The 15706-nt window shown below is 41.2% G+C and overlaps 2 protein-coding genes across 2 annotated transcripts in view; one reads left to right on the top strand and one right to left on the bottom strand.

Moving 5' to 3' along the window:
* enah (ENAH actin regulator) overlaps positions 1-5730 on the bottom strand; it is a 118825-nt gene extending 113095 nt beyond the window's left edge. Inside the window, exon 1 of the mRNA XM_027284177.1 lies at positions 4243-5730. Within this exon, the coding sequence (XP_027139978.1) occupies positions 4243-4247 (5 nt within the window). The 5' untranslated portion in view covers positions 4248-5730. The remainder of the gene's footprint in view (positions 1-4242) is intronic.
* Positions 5731-8349: 2619 nt separating this feature from the next.
* srp9 (signal recognition particle 9) lies at positions 8350-11718 on the top strand. Its single transcript, XM_010730022.3, has 3 exons — positions 8350-8564; positions 8707-8775; positions 10887-11718. The coding sequence occupies exons 1-3, from the start codon at positions 8493-8495 to the stop codon at positions 11004-11006; spliced, it is 261 nt and encodes an 86-aa protein (XP_010728324.1). The 5' UTR covers positions 8350-8492; the 3' UTR covers positions 11007-11718.
* The last annotated feature ends 3988 nt before the right edge of the window (positions 11719-15706 follow it).

Raw genomic sequence — 15706 nt, 5'->3', positions numbered from 1 at the left:
ATCCACCTTCAGATGCACTTGATTGGTCGGTGAAAAAAAATAAGAGAAGGAGATCATAGAGAAACAGATTGTGAGGGTTTAGCTCAGGCGATTGGGGCAACAGAGACTCTTCTAGCTGATTAGTCCATTTAATGACTTCCTTCTGACATTTCATATGAATTATGCAAGATTATAGCCACATCTCTGGCACAAGAATAACAGAAAGTCACATCAATCGCGCTGCATCTGCATCCAGCTGATCTGGAGGGAAACTTGGATCGGTTCCTGCTCTTACATGAGGACAATAATGCAGAAAATGCCTATTGAGGAGATTTATACGGTTAATGGCCCATTTAAAAAGTTCATAAAACTGTCTTTGGCATCAAATGACATATCACTTATCCAGCCTGGACAAAGCCTTGGGACCAGTTTGCTGTGTCTGCTCGACTGAGCCCACGATCGGTTTGAATGATAAAAGAGGGAGAAGCAGACGCAGAGTTTGTTACCAATTCCACACACTCCTTCAGAGGGACAAAGCAAGCAGTGTTATTGAAGAAATCTGAAGCCCCGGGAGTTCAACAAAGACCGCTATATTGAAAATGACTGTGAATTAGGTTGGTATGCTCCCTCGTAATGAAGTCACACTCTTTACAACCATATTACCGCAATATGATCTATTCATCGGTCCCGTAAAGAGGAGCAAAACATCCATACCATGACTCAGCTCCCCTCCGACTCTTTCTGTGCATCTCATTCTCTGTCTAGACTCTATAAAGCTGACTTGAGTCACTGGTTTCAAGTTTTTTAAATCGTTGTACAGGACAAATTTATCTCACTTCTCATTAGCCTCAGGCTGATCCCATTAATAGCTCATCTAGATGGAACAACATAATTGGCCGAAGTCCCGCTACGAAAACACAAACAGTTCCTCCAGGGCAGCGGGTAGATGAGTTCAAAAGTTCCAGGCTGCACGTAGCCCAGTCTCAACTCCCGTCCTTCATCTGTGGCGTGAAACCTGCAGCGGCTCGAGGGTCATGAGGCCTTTCAGCAATTGTCAGGGCTCGTTTCCATGACACTTCACAGCCCCGTCACCCTGATGATGCTGCTTATCAAGCAGTTCGAGATAAGCTGACATCACCGCTACGCGACGCCTGACACAACGCAGCGAAGCAAAACGGACCATTATATTTACATCACCGTCCTCATGGTTTAGGAATGTGCTCCAGCCAGGTATCTTTGACCTCAACTGTCAGGATAAAACCACCAGCAAAATGTCTGCTGAGCCTAGATTGGAGCATATAGCAGAGAGCAAAGAATGGACAGCATGTGTGTGATGTCACTCATTTGTTTCTGAGGAGCCGTTTTGAAGGTCAGTGCAGCGGTCCTGGCTGCCGCCATGCTGGCATTCTTGCCTCTTCTCTCTCCAGACTACTCTAAAAATTGGCAAAGACGTGGATCATCAGTGGACCTGAGGCAGGCTGAATGACACCTGGATGCTCAAACAAGCCATCTGTAACTGCACCTACCTGTCAATCAAAGAGGCCACACTCTTAATTCTGCATAATTTTAAGCCTTAATATGATTTGAACAGGTGAGTTGTATATAAGTTCACCTTCAGTACAGTTGTCATGAACGGGGAAATTAGCTATAAAGACCAAAACTGTTTTTTGTACCAGGCTGTAAACATGTTTATTTCTGCTGTGAAGTTGGACATTTGAACATGGGGACTTATGGAGACTGACTCACTTCTGTAACCAGCTTCAAGTGGACGTTTGAAGAACTGCAGTTTTTAGCACTTCCACATTGGCTTAATTTCACAGTAACGGAGGTTACCGCTTGGTACAGTATGTGGTGTACGGTAGCCTCCACAAAAAATAGAGGCCCTGAACGACCACAGGAAGCATTCTCATATATTATGATGAGGTTAAAGTTCAGAGGAGGAGCTACACTGGAATTATGAGGCGACTAAACTTCATTAACCAATAAGAAAGGTAATGGTGTAACCCAAAACTCATTAAATAGACAGATGTCGCAGCAGCAGTCCTCATACGAGCTGTAATTAGACAGAATCATGAAAACGTGGTAGTGCATGGTCTTTAGAGTTGACGTTTCTTCATTCAAAATTGCCAGAAGTACAGAAATAAAATATTTTAAAAGTTTACAGTGGACCCAAACCATTAAAGTTTCTCCAAGCAGCATTTCTGAGTTACTACCTTTATGTTTAAATTGCTTTTTGAAAGAACTTGGCAGCTCTCGTTGGACTTCACATCCATCTTGCACTTGCCAGACAGCTCTATTGTTCCGGACATGTCAGCTGAGCAAAGCCGGGAAACATGATTCACCGCTGAAGGTCGAAGACTCTGAAAAGTTCGTCCATGAGAAACGTCTCGCGGCTTTCATCGCTCAATCAGCTTTCACCGGAAAATAATGGACACCTGGGAACTTGAGTTATCAAAGGGTGTGTGCTACACAAGTGAGGGGTGTGAACTCATGACATCCAAGTGGGCTCAAAGTAAATGAGGAGAGGAGACTGGGCTTCAGCGGTGTGTGCTGAACAGCCAGTGGACCTATAACTCAGGGTTGTCACTGTGGCTACAACCTTATGGCATACAACGCACAGCTGCAAGCGTCCTGCATGGGTCAGCTGGGAGCAGCTGGCGCTGCCACTCACACACACACACACACACACACACACACACACACACACGTTACACAGCACTACTTCCCTTCTGGACACACACTTCTCCCTATGAATGACAGCAGGCTAACAACTTGTGTTGAGCTACAACACTGTCTTGTTGAACAGAAAGTAACCACGTCTTTATTCCTGTTTGCTGCCGTCGGTGGTTTGGCGATGTTCAGCATGAGGAGGACAGGCACACACCAGAGGTTGAACGCAACTAATGAGAAAGTTTTTAAGAAGTATGAGGAAGAGGAGGGGGAGAAAATGAGAGGGATGAAAACTTAGCGGTTTCCATTCTGGGACATGGACACAACATGCGGCTCTTTGAAACAACCAAAGCTATTGTTAACCACAGTTTGGCCTACAGAGAGATTCCAACAGCTGGATTCAATTAGGGGCTTTCTTAAAGGGGGCTGGCCTCATCCACGCTGCATGTTTCATTTCTTAACACACAGAGTTAGATCATGAAAAAAAAAAAAAAAAAGGGTCACACACTTCCATAGAAGCTGTTCTGACATTTGAACTTTCTCTGCACGGAGCACAGCATTACTCACATCATACCAGAGTCAGCCAACCTGATTTTAAGGACACATTCCTGAGGTGGAGGCACGGACTGACAAAAAAACAGCTCAAAATGATCTTTCTGCCAGCTTTCACACATGTTGTCCTACACACAAGGTCATATCTAGACCTTGACACTGAGGTGATGACAACAAAGTGGGTTTTTCCAAGCAGCCTGCAACAATAATGTTACTCGAGATTAAGAGAGAGTGCAACAAGACATGTATCATGCAATTAGCAACAAAGAGAGTAACAAGAAAACACACTGTATGTTCATTTTTAGGGTTGGACACACTGATCTGAGTACAGCTCATGCATGGCGTGCATCATCATGTCCAATGAGAAACAAACACTCCATGTTACAGTCACACATTTGATCCAGGGGGCCAGGTGGGTGCACCCTGCCTGCTGTGGGTGGACGGTCACCGTTAGTTTTAAGGTGTGTGTCCACCCCAGCATACGTGATGAGGGTGTCATGAAGTGCCCGTGAGTGTGTGTTGCATGTCTTCTGTGTACAGAAGCAAAGGCTGTGTGTCTAATATATGTTCAGTCAGTCCTCCGTGTAATTACCCCGGCTGACAAAAGTGCCCGAGCCGTGTGCGACGACCATAACGTGGCATCAAACAGACGCTGCCCATCATCACCAGCAGCGGCTGAAAGATAATCCCCGTGTGCAGTGTGGGAGTAGCGGCAGGAATGAGCGAGCGCCATTCCAAAAAACCCATGCACGTCCCCCAAATGCAGCACAAACTGAGAGCAACGCTGAACGAAGGCTGTCGGCGCAGCAAGCCGACAATGTTTCACCCTGGAATAAGATGGCAGCGTGGGCACACCGCGCGGAAAAGCCGCCTCAGCACGAGCCGCTGCCGGCCACACATCAAAGCAACATGTTTAAACTGCTAACGTCCTCGCGCTCTGCTTCCAGAACTCCCGACTTCCATCATGTCGACACCCACCGAACAGCCTCTTCTTCTCTAATATTAGTTAGTTCACACCGAAGACTATTAGGAGCTTCTTACCTCATGACCAAAAGTGTTGTCAGGCCAAATATATCACAGACTCCTTCAGCTACCGACGACGGGGTTGACTCGTAGTTTTCCCCCAAAGTTCACCGCTCCGGTTCAAGGCTACAGGCGACCAGATGAATGGGACTCCGGCGGCGTTGACAGGAGGCTTCACAGTTTGCAGGCTATCCGGTAAAAAGTGCAAAAAAAGAAAAGAAGAAAAAGAAAACTGGGATCTTAAAAAAAAAAAAAAAAGAAACAGTCGAATCCTACATGATCCAGAGCATCGCGGCTCCGCTGGTGGCGTCGAGACACTCGTGGAGAAAGTGGACAGTTTCTCGGGGATTTTTTTCTGACGCACTGGTGTCAGCGTGATGCGGCGCTGTGCCGCTCGGGTACCGGTCTGCTGCCGCTGCCTGCAGGCTGCGACCAGTGCTGCATTCACTGCCGCGTTATCAGCTCCGACTTTGAAGATCCTCGATCATGCAACCAAAAATCAACCTAATTTACGAATGCGAAATCTTTTATTAAAACATGTACATTAGAGTAAGAACAAATGTTAAAGGTTTGTTTTAATTAAGTAGTTTTAATATAAAGAAAGTCATCGTTACATGCTGATAACAGAGCAAACAACATGTCTGAATGGAAATATTATTATTTGGACAGCATGATGTAGATATTATTTATAACTGCCTATAAGTGATAACACGTTGTCCCATCTTCTGGGGGTTAGACAGAGAGTGTATCAGGCTTCTACCTTAAATACACATCTTACATAATAAATTGTTTTGCGGCGTCTTTCGTGTGCGCTGTATTTATCCCTTCATTTTCCACGGCACCTGAAGGCAGCAATTGACGCAACTTGTAGGACGTAGCACGTACAGGTTGCCCCTGACAACTGAGTTGGCGCTCTTGGTGTGTGTTTGAGCTGAGACCAAAGTAGACTGAAAATATTACAGGATAAGCACGTTAGATTGGCTATATCTGTTTCCCTTTTTAAAAATAACTCCAGTAATCCTTGAACACATCTAAAGTCTTGCTACACAAACACAACAGTGCAAAAGCTGCTGAAATCTGATGATAAAAATGAACATTTTCAAGTATGGCAGACACACAGACAGGAGCTGGTGTTCTGCACTTTTGGCCCCTGACACCAGCAGTTGTGATTTGGATTGTGAATGTGTGTTGATGTGTCAGTGGGTGGAGGTTCATCAAAGATAAAAAATGTGGAACTTGGACAGTCAGCATCACTCTTCAGGGCTGAATCTGTGTGTCAGCAGGAAACAAAACTCATCCTGTAGCAAACACCCAGCATGGGGGTTCTGTTTTAACAATATGTTTTGTGCATGCGTGTGTATTTTATGTGTCCATCGTGTAACATTAAACATCATTACTATAATGGCAGCGCAGCCAGTGAAGCCGGTACTATAAGCCATTTATTCACTGAGGGAGCAAAAGAGGCTTAGCAGAGCTGAGGCCAACTCAAACTGTTTACAGCCAAAAAATAAAGCACTATTTCTTTATTTAGCTCAGATGGATAGTATTCTCCTCCCCTCAATGATATTATTTTGATCTGTGTGCAATGCAAAAAGCATCATGAGAATGTTGATTACACTGGCATAAATAACACAAATCAGCCTTTTCCTGAAAAGAACCTTCAGACTGCATCTGACTTGTAGACTGAAGGAGATGTAATAAATACTAACATAACTGAACCCTCAAGCTTAATGCTGTGCATTAGCACTAACTATCATGTGTAAAGGTAGCTTGGACAACCCTGTGGGTTGTCTGACGTTCTAGAGGAGGATTATTGTCCAAAAATAATAGAAGGTGGAGGCAAAAGGTCATATTATGAGCTCTTCTGCCTTTATGTAATACTGCTGCACTTTGATTAGAAAGCTTCACCCCAGTGGAAAGGGCAAACTGTTTTTACAAAAACAATAGCAGCAGTTTGAGGTTGCAGATTTGCTTCCATGATGCAGATGTTTTAGGTCATCAGGCGGACTAAAATCTGTGTAATCAGTATATTTAAAATGATACATGTAGGCCTGTCATCGCCACTTCTCAGCACCATTAGTAATACTGATTACATGTCACTGTGTTTTTCCTCATATACTGTGTGTGCATGTGTGTGTACATTTGGACCAGCTCTAACACTGACTCCTTTATTTTCATGTATTTTGATTCTGAAATCTGAAATAGATGCAAGTCAGCCACTGAGCTGCCACTGACTCAGCTGATGATGAATGAGCCGTCAGCACACCACCCACTCCTTGGCAACTCTGTTATTGTGACATCTAACACACTGAACCAGTAAATGTCATTAGATGTGAAGGAAATGAAGCTCACTCCCCAGCTACACTCACTGTACATTGCTCAGGAAAAAGAAGAGCAGCAGTCAAATGTTGACATGAACCTCTTAGTTCTGCCTACTGACTTCATCTAATAGTCCCGTCTGTAAAAATAGCTGAACTTTGTCTGCCATCTAGTGTACAAGCCACAACATCCCAGCTACGTCCCCTTACCAACTGGAGAGTTTACATCTACTGTACTTATGGACAATTCTGAAGTTTTTGTGCTAATTTTATTTTATTTTTATTATTGCATTATATTTATAAAATAGGGTTAGGGTTAGTACACATACAATACCTATTAGTAGCAGCAAAGTATACTGTCATATCAATGTCAGAATGATATGATACTATCAGTTATAACAGTGCACACCATGTATGTGACAGCTGTAGTTACCACTTATGTTACAGATTAAGATTTTATATACTGTTTAAGAAACATTATTATAAAACATCAATACTAGTAAGTAGGTTAATTAGCCACACCTCCAGCAGCTAAAATGTTGATTACATTTTAATGCAGCAAGAGTACTGATAAGTTTATCATGATCATTATATGATATATATACAGACATCTAGGTATTCACCTCAGCAATAAATAGCATCCGCTATGTTCTATGCAGTCATCTGCTGAGGAGGAGGAGGCACAGAGAGAGACAAACTATGTCAAGAGGTCCAGCTCTGTCCTGGACTGCCTCCTAGACTCCATAGGAAGAGGGGCAGAGGAGGATGTTAGGAAAGATGACATCTATCATGAACAGCTCCTCTCACCTCCTGCATGAGACTGTAGGGGCTCCATCAGCAACAGACTGCTACTCCCATCATGTAAAAAGGAGCTCTACCACAGGTCCTTCATTCTAACTGCTTTCTTCAGCCTGACTTTTTTCGATACATTTCTTATTTCTGAGTAATTTCTTATCCACCTTTTGTATATACGCTTCTGTAACAAGTGAATTTCCTCAGTATGGGATCAGTCTATCTTATCTTATCTTATCTTATCTTATCTTATCTTATCTTATCTTTAAATACAGTGCTGTATACAGCAGGGGTTGGGAACCTTTTTGGCTGAGAGACCCATGAAAGTCACATATTTTAAAATGTATTTCCGTGAGATCCATATAATATTTTATATAAGACCAGTCCCTGGTCATGATCATGCACCGATCGACGCGCCGACCGACACGCATGCGCACTCACATACTGCTGAGTGAACTCCGGTCATTAGCTCATAAGCAGTTTCTTTTCCGAGCTGTTCTGTATTGTTAAATTAAACAAAATAACACGAAACACAACTGCTTACTCTCCTACTGAATTTAATTGGATTTTTTAATTGCAACGAACGTAAAGACATTAAACGTGTGGTACACGTTTGGAAGGCTGGGCGCAGAGGAGACCACCGGGCTCTCTCCAAGGAGAGATGCCTGGCCAAGGCTCCGTCCAGCATGGACCACAACACAGCACGGACAGTTCAGAAACTATTCGGAATTAGTTAAAATGATGCGTGCGACCACTAGAGGGCGGCATATAGAAATCCACACACCACACAGCACAGGAACATTTCCGGTCCTGTGACTGAGGATCATTTAAAAACAAATGTCCCTTATATATGCCCATGACTATGGCGTGATTTAATACAAGTTAACAGGAATTAAAATTTCTCCTAGTCTGTTAAAAATTAAATGGGGGGCTTCAAAAAACACGATCAGAGAATCAAAGATTGATTTAGAATATGATTTTACTTATAATGCTTTTATTTTGAAACAGTGGCCCGGACGTAGTTTTGACCTCGGGTTCTCTTCGTTCTGATTGGCTGTGTTCACGCTGCTGCTGATGTGGTGTTCCGAAGTTAGCAGAGCTGCTCCGCCGATACACGCTATTTCTTTGATAAAATATTGACTGTGTTTGGTTAAAATAATGCCTTACTATCAGACTTGGGAGGAGTTCGCCCGCGCGGCAGAGAAGCTGTACCTGACAGACCCCATGAAGGTGAAAACACGATGGTATTTCATGTAGGCTAGCGTGCTGGCTCATTAGCCGGATAGCTCATTAGCGACGTGAATGTAAATGTGCCAGCTGCTGGCCCGATGTTGTTTTACTTGAAATTCGCTCATTGTTGTTGTGTTTGCAGGTCAGAGTTGTTCTGAAGTACAGACACTGCGACGGAAACCTCTGTATTAAAGTGACCGACAATGCTGTGGTAAGTAAAAATAATGTTTCAATGAACTGTTACTATCAAGTGATACGAAGTGTGGGTCAAAACGACCAATAAAAACTCTCTGCTCGATGAACACAAAACATTTTCTACTTCATGTTCATATTGAGTTATCAGTTAGTGTTAGTTTGGGTGGAGAAGTGTAAAGGCGTTCATAGAAACGTGTAATGTGGAAACAAAGAGAGGCTGGGTACTTTACTCAGCTTTGATCATTAGTTATCTGTTGATTGACCCAACGACACATTGAATCAGCTCTACTGCTCACAAAACACCATTGGTGTGTGTCTGCAGACTGTTGATTGTTGTTTGTAAAGTAAACCAGTCTGTTTGACTTTATAATGAACAATTATGAATGTCACAGACTCATCCTCAGGGGAACGTGAATCTTCTGTCAGTTCATCTAAAAGATGTAGAGTTCCTCAAATGCTCATTTCTCTGGGAAATGAACATTTTGAACATTAGCTCGTCTACTATATTTAATGACAATCCATCCCATAGTGGAGCTATCTGTGGATGCCAGATTGAGTAGTCCTTAACAACAGCAGATTAGCTTGTTTGTTTGTCCTCGAGGAGGAAATTCTCCATGATCTGTGTATACATAGTAATACCAAATAGGACACAGGACACAACAAAACAAAAGGATTTACAGGGACACTTAATTACAGGATTCATACAACATGCACTAACGCTCTACACACAATAGACTGGATTTCTGGTCAACAAAGTGGATGGTTTGATTTCAAAAATCAAACTTTGAAACTTTGGAAAATGTGGCAGCTCTAAAGAATATTTTATTGAAAAGACACTTACCACACCAATGGGCAGCATACCTTTACATACTAACCTTGCTGTCTAGTTGGTCTTGGATTTTTTTTTTTTTTTAAGAGAGTGCTGAATCATAGGTAGGCAGATTAAGTTGTACACTTGACATTGCTCCTCTCATCTTGGTGAGTCCACAGATGTAATTGTTGCAAAGTAAGACAGCTACTTTTTTGATAGTTACTTTGCCATCTACGAGTAGAACCCAAATACTTCAACACACACAACTTCTCGGGTGCTTTGGTGTTGTCAATATCTGCGCAGAATACTATAGTTTACTTTTCAAGGGTCAATCTATGAATCTATTGGCTGTCGACTGGCAACGATTGAGCCTCTGGGGCCAACGTTTTCACGCCAGGACTTCCACTGCAGTCCGATTAGCAACTTGATATATAAAAATAATGAGAGACACATTTCTGCTAATTTCTATAAACAGATATCTGTGTATGAATGAAAAATAAGGTAACAAAAAGTTACATTTTTATCAGATGATAATTAGTGGGTTCAGCGATTATGTCCATTGCCTCTTTAAAAAAGACTGTTGCAACCAAAGCCCACTCAGACTACTACTACTACTTGGACAACAAATGGAAACCAGAATGCTTCTGATGCAAAAATCTTTCATTCAGCATTCATTTGCAGATATCTGTTCAGAGAGATCACTAGATCAATAGGTCATGCTGATATTGGAGCACCCTCTGCTGGATCACCAGGCACACTGCTTCAATTAGTCGGTCATTTTGAATTGGTCATTAGTTTGTAGTTATAGTTTGAATAGACCATTTTGTTCACTGCATACATTTTGATGTGACTTAGCAGGAAATGTACAGTTGTAACATTAATGATGGCTTTGCTGTTTTCACTTGGGCATGTAAGGGTCCACACTATACTGCTATTGAAAGTGTATTTATTTTCAGGTTTTACTCAGACATTTGACCCCATGCCTTAAGGATAATATATGATGAAAACATATATATACATATTCACTTCCCAAAATGGCTGCTTAAGCTGACAGAAATTAGAAGGAAACAGGTCAAGCAAAAGAAAATGTGATTTTTATAAGTCTATATAATGTTAGATGTGACTTTGAATTTGTGACATGAAATCAAATCAAATTTTATTTGTATAGCCCAAAGTCACAAAGTACATTTGCCTCGGAGGGCTTTACAATCTGTACAGGGGGTGACACCCACTGTCCTTAGACCCACATGAAAGTATTGTGTCACTCTAGTTGGTCAGTTCTGTGAAGTCATGTAGTCTTTTGTCTGTCCCCACAGTGTTTACAGTACAAGACGGACCAGGCCCAGGACGTGAAGAAGATTGAGAAACTCCACGGAAAACTGATGAGACTCATGGTGTCCAAGGAGACGCACAGTGGTACCATGGAGACGGACTAAAATGCTGTATAAGCACCAGGACTGAGTGCAGTGGACACACTGGTTGTTGAGAGCACAGTACCATCAGAGTGCGACATGGAGGCTGAGAGATGGGCGGGTTATCTGGCTGCCTATGCTGATTTAATACTGTCAGAGATGTGATTATATATACTGTATATATTTTATTATCTCAGGATTTTGTTTTTTTATGATTCTTTCTTAGTCATCAAAAATCTCATTATCCGACTTTTCAGTGTCAGGCATCTTGATCACATCCCTGATGGTATTAATATAACATAAGGTCAGTTTATGCTGCTGGAATATTTTTTGGAAATGTAGAGATGGAAAATGAATGGTGGGGAATGTTGGACAAATTGTACAAAACTCAAATTCTCTGCTGCTGTTCGAGCAGCTTTGGCACCTTTTAAAGGGGCTTGCATTTTATTTTCAGTTTTAAAGAGGACGATAAGGACAGGCAACGAAGAAGATGCATGTCTTTTCTATTTTCATCTATAAAGCTCTGTTGGATTCGGTTTCAGCACAGCGACTGGTTTCATTCTGTTTGTCCTCATGGACTTGTGCCACATGAATGAAGCAGGACCTTCTGATTTCCTTACAACGGTGTGGAGAAACCCATGATTTCTACGGAGAAACCCCACACGTTTAAATGCCATTTAATAGTCTGAGAATAATTATGTTTCATGGTCAATAAATGTTTATTTACCCCAGTACAGCCACTTTCTCTCCTGTATTCATCTTGTGTTACTGGTTATAATATTCAACCATAAGTGACTGCATGATTAAGCTTAACAAGAGGTGGTGTATTGAATAAAATTTGAAATAGCTGAGCAGTGTTCCTAGGGCACAGAGCTAAAGTTCTGCATTCATATCCATCCTTATCAATATGGCAGTAGTATAATATAATATTCATAAGTTTGTTTTCATCAGTGTATAAACACCTGAAAATAAAAATTACAATTTTGTTAACTCAGAATGAGACTTTATATCTACAATCCCTGTGGGACCTCTTCTGTGAAGTATGACATGGGACCACCATGTATCTATAGTAGCCCTGAACAGACAAACTGAATACCGGCTCTCAAAGGGAACTTGTGTATTTCACAACCACTGTAGTTTCTCATTCATGCTAACGAGGAGAGGGTAAGGTGAGTGCATTACAATCGGCAAGAGACCTTTCAACTGTCAGGATGTAAAAAAAAAAAAAAAAGTTTCCTCAAGTTCAGGGGTACATCAAACCGTTTTCCCTTGGTTGGCCAAAACTGAAATGTCCAGACCAAAAGCAGACCCCGTTGTGTTGATTAAAAGCAAAATGGTACTAGGATCCCAAGTCCCTTCAATTCCCTGCAGAACTGTAATACATAATCAGGGATCCTGCATATTTAAAGATCATATTGCCTCACAAAAATAAAATGCATAATGTTTTTGCATTTTTTTTCCTTTATATACCGGAAACATCTGGCTGGCTAAATAATACCTTATGGTTTTCACAGCAGCCATTTTGACATGAAATAGTTGGATAAACACAGGTGTCACCAATGATACTAATTAAGGTTCAGTTCCATTCAGGTCAAACAGTGTCAGGGTTCTGCTGTGCTGCATGTTGGCTCACTGGAAAGGCTCTGCTGCAATAAATGGAATAGAGCCTTAATTAGTATCTGTAGGAACTATTTGTGAAGTTAGTCTTTGTTGTGTTTAGTTGTAAATTTAACTAGCTAATTATGAGTAAGTTTGTTTGATTAAATTTAGTGTTTGCTTTATTTAGATTAGATTTTTTGCTAATATTCTTTGTTATTTGTTTACTTTTTTTGTAGTACATAACATTACTACTATAGTTTACTTTTCAAGGGTCCATCTATGAATCTATTGGCTGTCGACTGGCAACGATTGAGCCTCTGGGGCCAACGTTTTCACGCCAGGACTTCCACTGCAGTCCGATTGCAACTTTATATATAAAAATAATGAGAGACCATTTTCTGTACTTTCTATAAACAGTATCTGTGTATGAATGAAGAAGGTAACAAAAGTTACATTTTTATCAGATGATAATTAGTGGGTTCAGCGATTATGTCCATTGCCTCTTTAAAAAGACTGTTGCACACCAAAGCCCACTCAGACTACTACTACTACTGGACAACAAATGGAAACCAGATGCTTCTGATGCAAAAATCTTTCATTCAGCTTCATTTGCAGATATCTGTTCAGAGAGATCACTAGATCAATAGGTCCTGCTGATATTGGAGCACCCTCTGCTGGATCACCAGGCACACTGCTTCAATTAGTCGGTCATTTTTAATTGGTCATTAGTTTGTAGTTATAGTTTGAATAGACCATTTTGTTCACTGCATACATTTGATGTGACTTAGCAGAAATGTACAGTTGTAACATAATGATGTGCTTTGCTGTTTTCACTTGGGCATGTAAGGGTCCACACTATCTGCTATTGAGTGTATTTATTTTCAGGTTTTACTCAGACATTTGACCCCATGCCTTAAGGATAATATATGTGAAAACATTATATACATATTCACTTCCCATGGCTGCTTAAGCTGACAGAAATTAGAAGGAAACAGGTATCGCAAAAGAAAATGTGATTTTTATAAGTCTATATAAGTTAGATGTGACTTTGATTTGTGACATGATCAAATCAAATTTTATTTGTATAGCCCAAAGTCACAAAGTACATTTGCCTCGGAGGGCTTTACAATCTGTACAGGGGGTGACACCCACTGTCCTTAGACCCACATGAAAGTATTGTGTCACTCTAGTTGGTCAGTTCTGTGAGTCATGTAGTCTTTTGTCTGTCCCCACAGTTTTACATACAAGACGGACCAGGCCAGGACGTGAGAAGAAGATTGAGAAACTCCACGGAAAACTGATGGACTCTGGTGTCCAAGGAGACCACAGTGGTACCATGGAGACGGACTAAAATGCTGTATAAGCACCAGGACTGAGTGCAGTGGACCCACTGGTTGTTGAGAGCACAGTACCATCAGAGTGCGACATGGAGGCTGAGAGATGGGCGGGTTATCTGGCTGCCTATGCTGATTTAATACTGTCAGAGATTTGATTATATCTGTATATATTTTATTATCTCAGGATTTTGTTTTTTTATGATTCTTTCTTAGTCATCAAAAATCTCATTATCCGACTTTCAGTGTCAGGCCTCTTGATCACATCCCTGATGGTTTTAATATAACATAAGGTCAGTTTATGCTGCTGATATTTTTTGGAAATGTAGAGATGGAAAATGATGGTGGGGAATGTTGGACAAATTGTACAAAACTCAATTCTTGCTGCTGTTCGGCAGCTTTGGCACCTTTTAAAGGGGCTTGCATTTTATTTTCAGTTTTAAAGAGGACGATAAGGACAGGCAACGAAGAAGATGCATGCTTTTTCTATTTTCATCATAAAAGCTCTGTTGGATTCGGTTTCAGCACAGCGACTGGTTTCATTCTGTTTGTCCTCATGGACTTGTGCCACTGAATGAAGCAGGACCTTCTGATTTCCTTACAACGGTGTGGAGAAAACCCATGATTTCTACGGAGAAACCCCACACGTTTAAATGCCATTTAATAGTCTGGAATAATTATGTTTCATGGTCAATAAATGTTTATTTACCCCAGTACAGCCACTTTCTCTCCTGTATTCATCTTGTGTTACTGGTTATAATATTCACCATAAGTGACTGCATGATTAAGCTACAAGAGGTGGTGTATTGAATAAAATTTGAAATAGCTGAGCAGTGTTCCTAGGCACAGAGCTAAAGTTCTGCATTCATATCCATCCTTATCAATATGGCAGTAGTATAATATAATATTCCTAAGTTTGTTTTCATCAGTGTATAAACACCTGAAATAAAAATTACAATTTTGTTAACTCAGAATGAGACTTTATATCTACAATCCCTGTGGGACCTCTTCTGTGAAGTATGACATGGGACCACCAGTTATCTATAGAGCCCTGAACGACAAACTGAATACCGGCTCTCAAAGGGAACTTGGTATTTCACAACCACTGTGTTTCTCATTCTGCTAACGAGGAGAGGGTAAGGTGAGTGCATTACAATCGGCAAGAGACCTTTCAACTGTCAGGATGTAAAAAAAAAAAAAAAGTTTCCTCAAGTTCAGGGGTACATCAAACCGTTTTCCCTTGGTTGGCCAAAACTGAATGTCCAGACCAAAAGCAGACCCCGTTGTGTGATTATTAAAGCAAAATGGTACTAGGATCCCAAGTCCCTTCAATTCCCTGCAGAACTGTAATACATAATCAGGGATCCTGCATATTTAAAGATCATATTGCCTCACAAAAATAAATGCATAATGTTTTTGCATTTTTTTTTCCTTTATATACCGGAAACTCTGGCTGGCTAAATAATACCTTATGGTTTTCACAGCAGCCATTTTGACATGAAATAGTTGGATAAACACAGGTGTCACCAATGTACTAATTAAGGTTCAGTTCCATCAGGTCAAACAGTGTCAGGGTTCTGCTGTGCTGCATGTTGGCTCACTGGAAAAAGCTCTTGATGCAATAGTTGTAGGAAAGACGAAATCAGCTGTGAAGTCAAAGGTCATGGTGAGTCAGGAGGGAAGAGAAAGTGTTCAGGAGCCCCTTGATGTTTATGCTGTATTATTTATGACGCTTGGCCAAGGAGGAACTAGAGACACTCTCAAAGTTCACCTATAAGTGCTTGAGTCTGT

This window comes from Larimichthys crocea, chromosome XI (assembly GCF_000972845.2).
Source record: "Larimichthys crocea isolate SSNF chromosome XI, L_crocea_2.0, whole genome shotgun sequence".
Lineage (NCBI taxonomy): Eukaryota > Metazoa > Chordata > Actinopteri > Sciaenidae > Larimichthys > Larimichthys crocea.
This window is presented reverse-complemented; position numbering and strand designations above follow the sequence as displayed.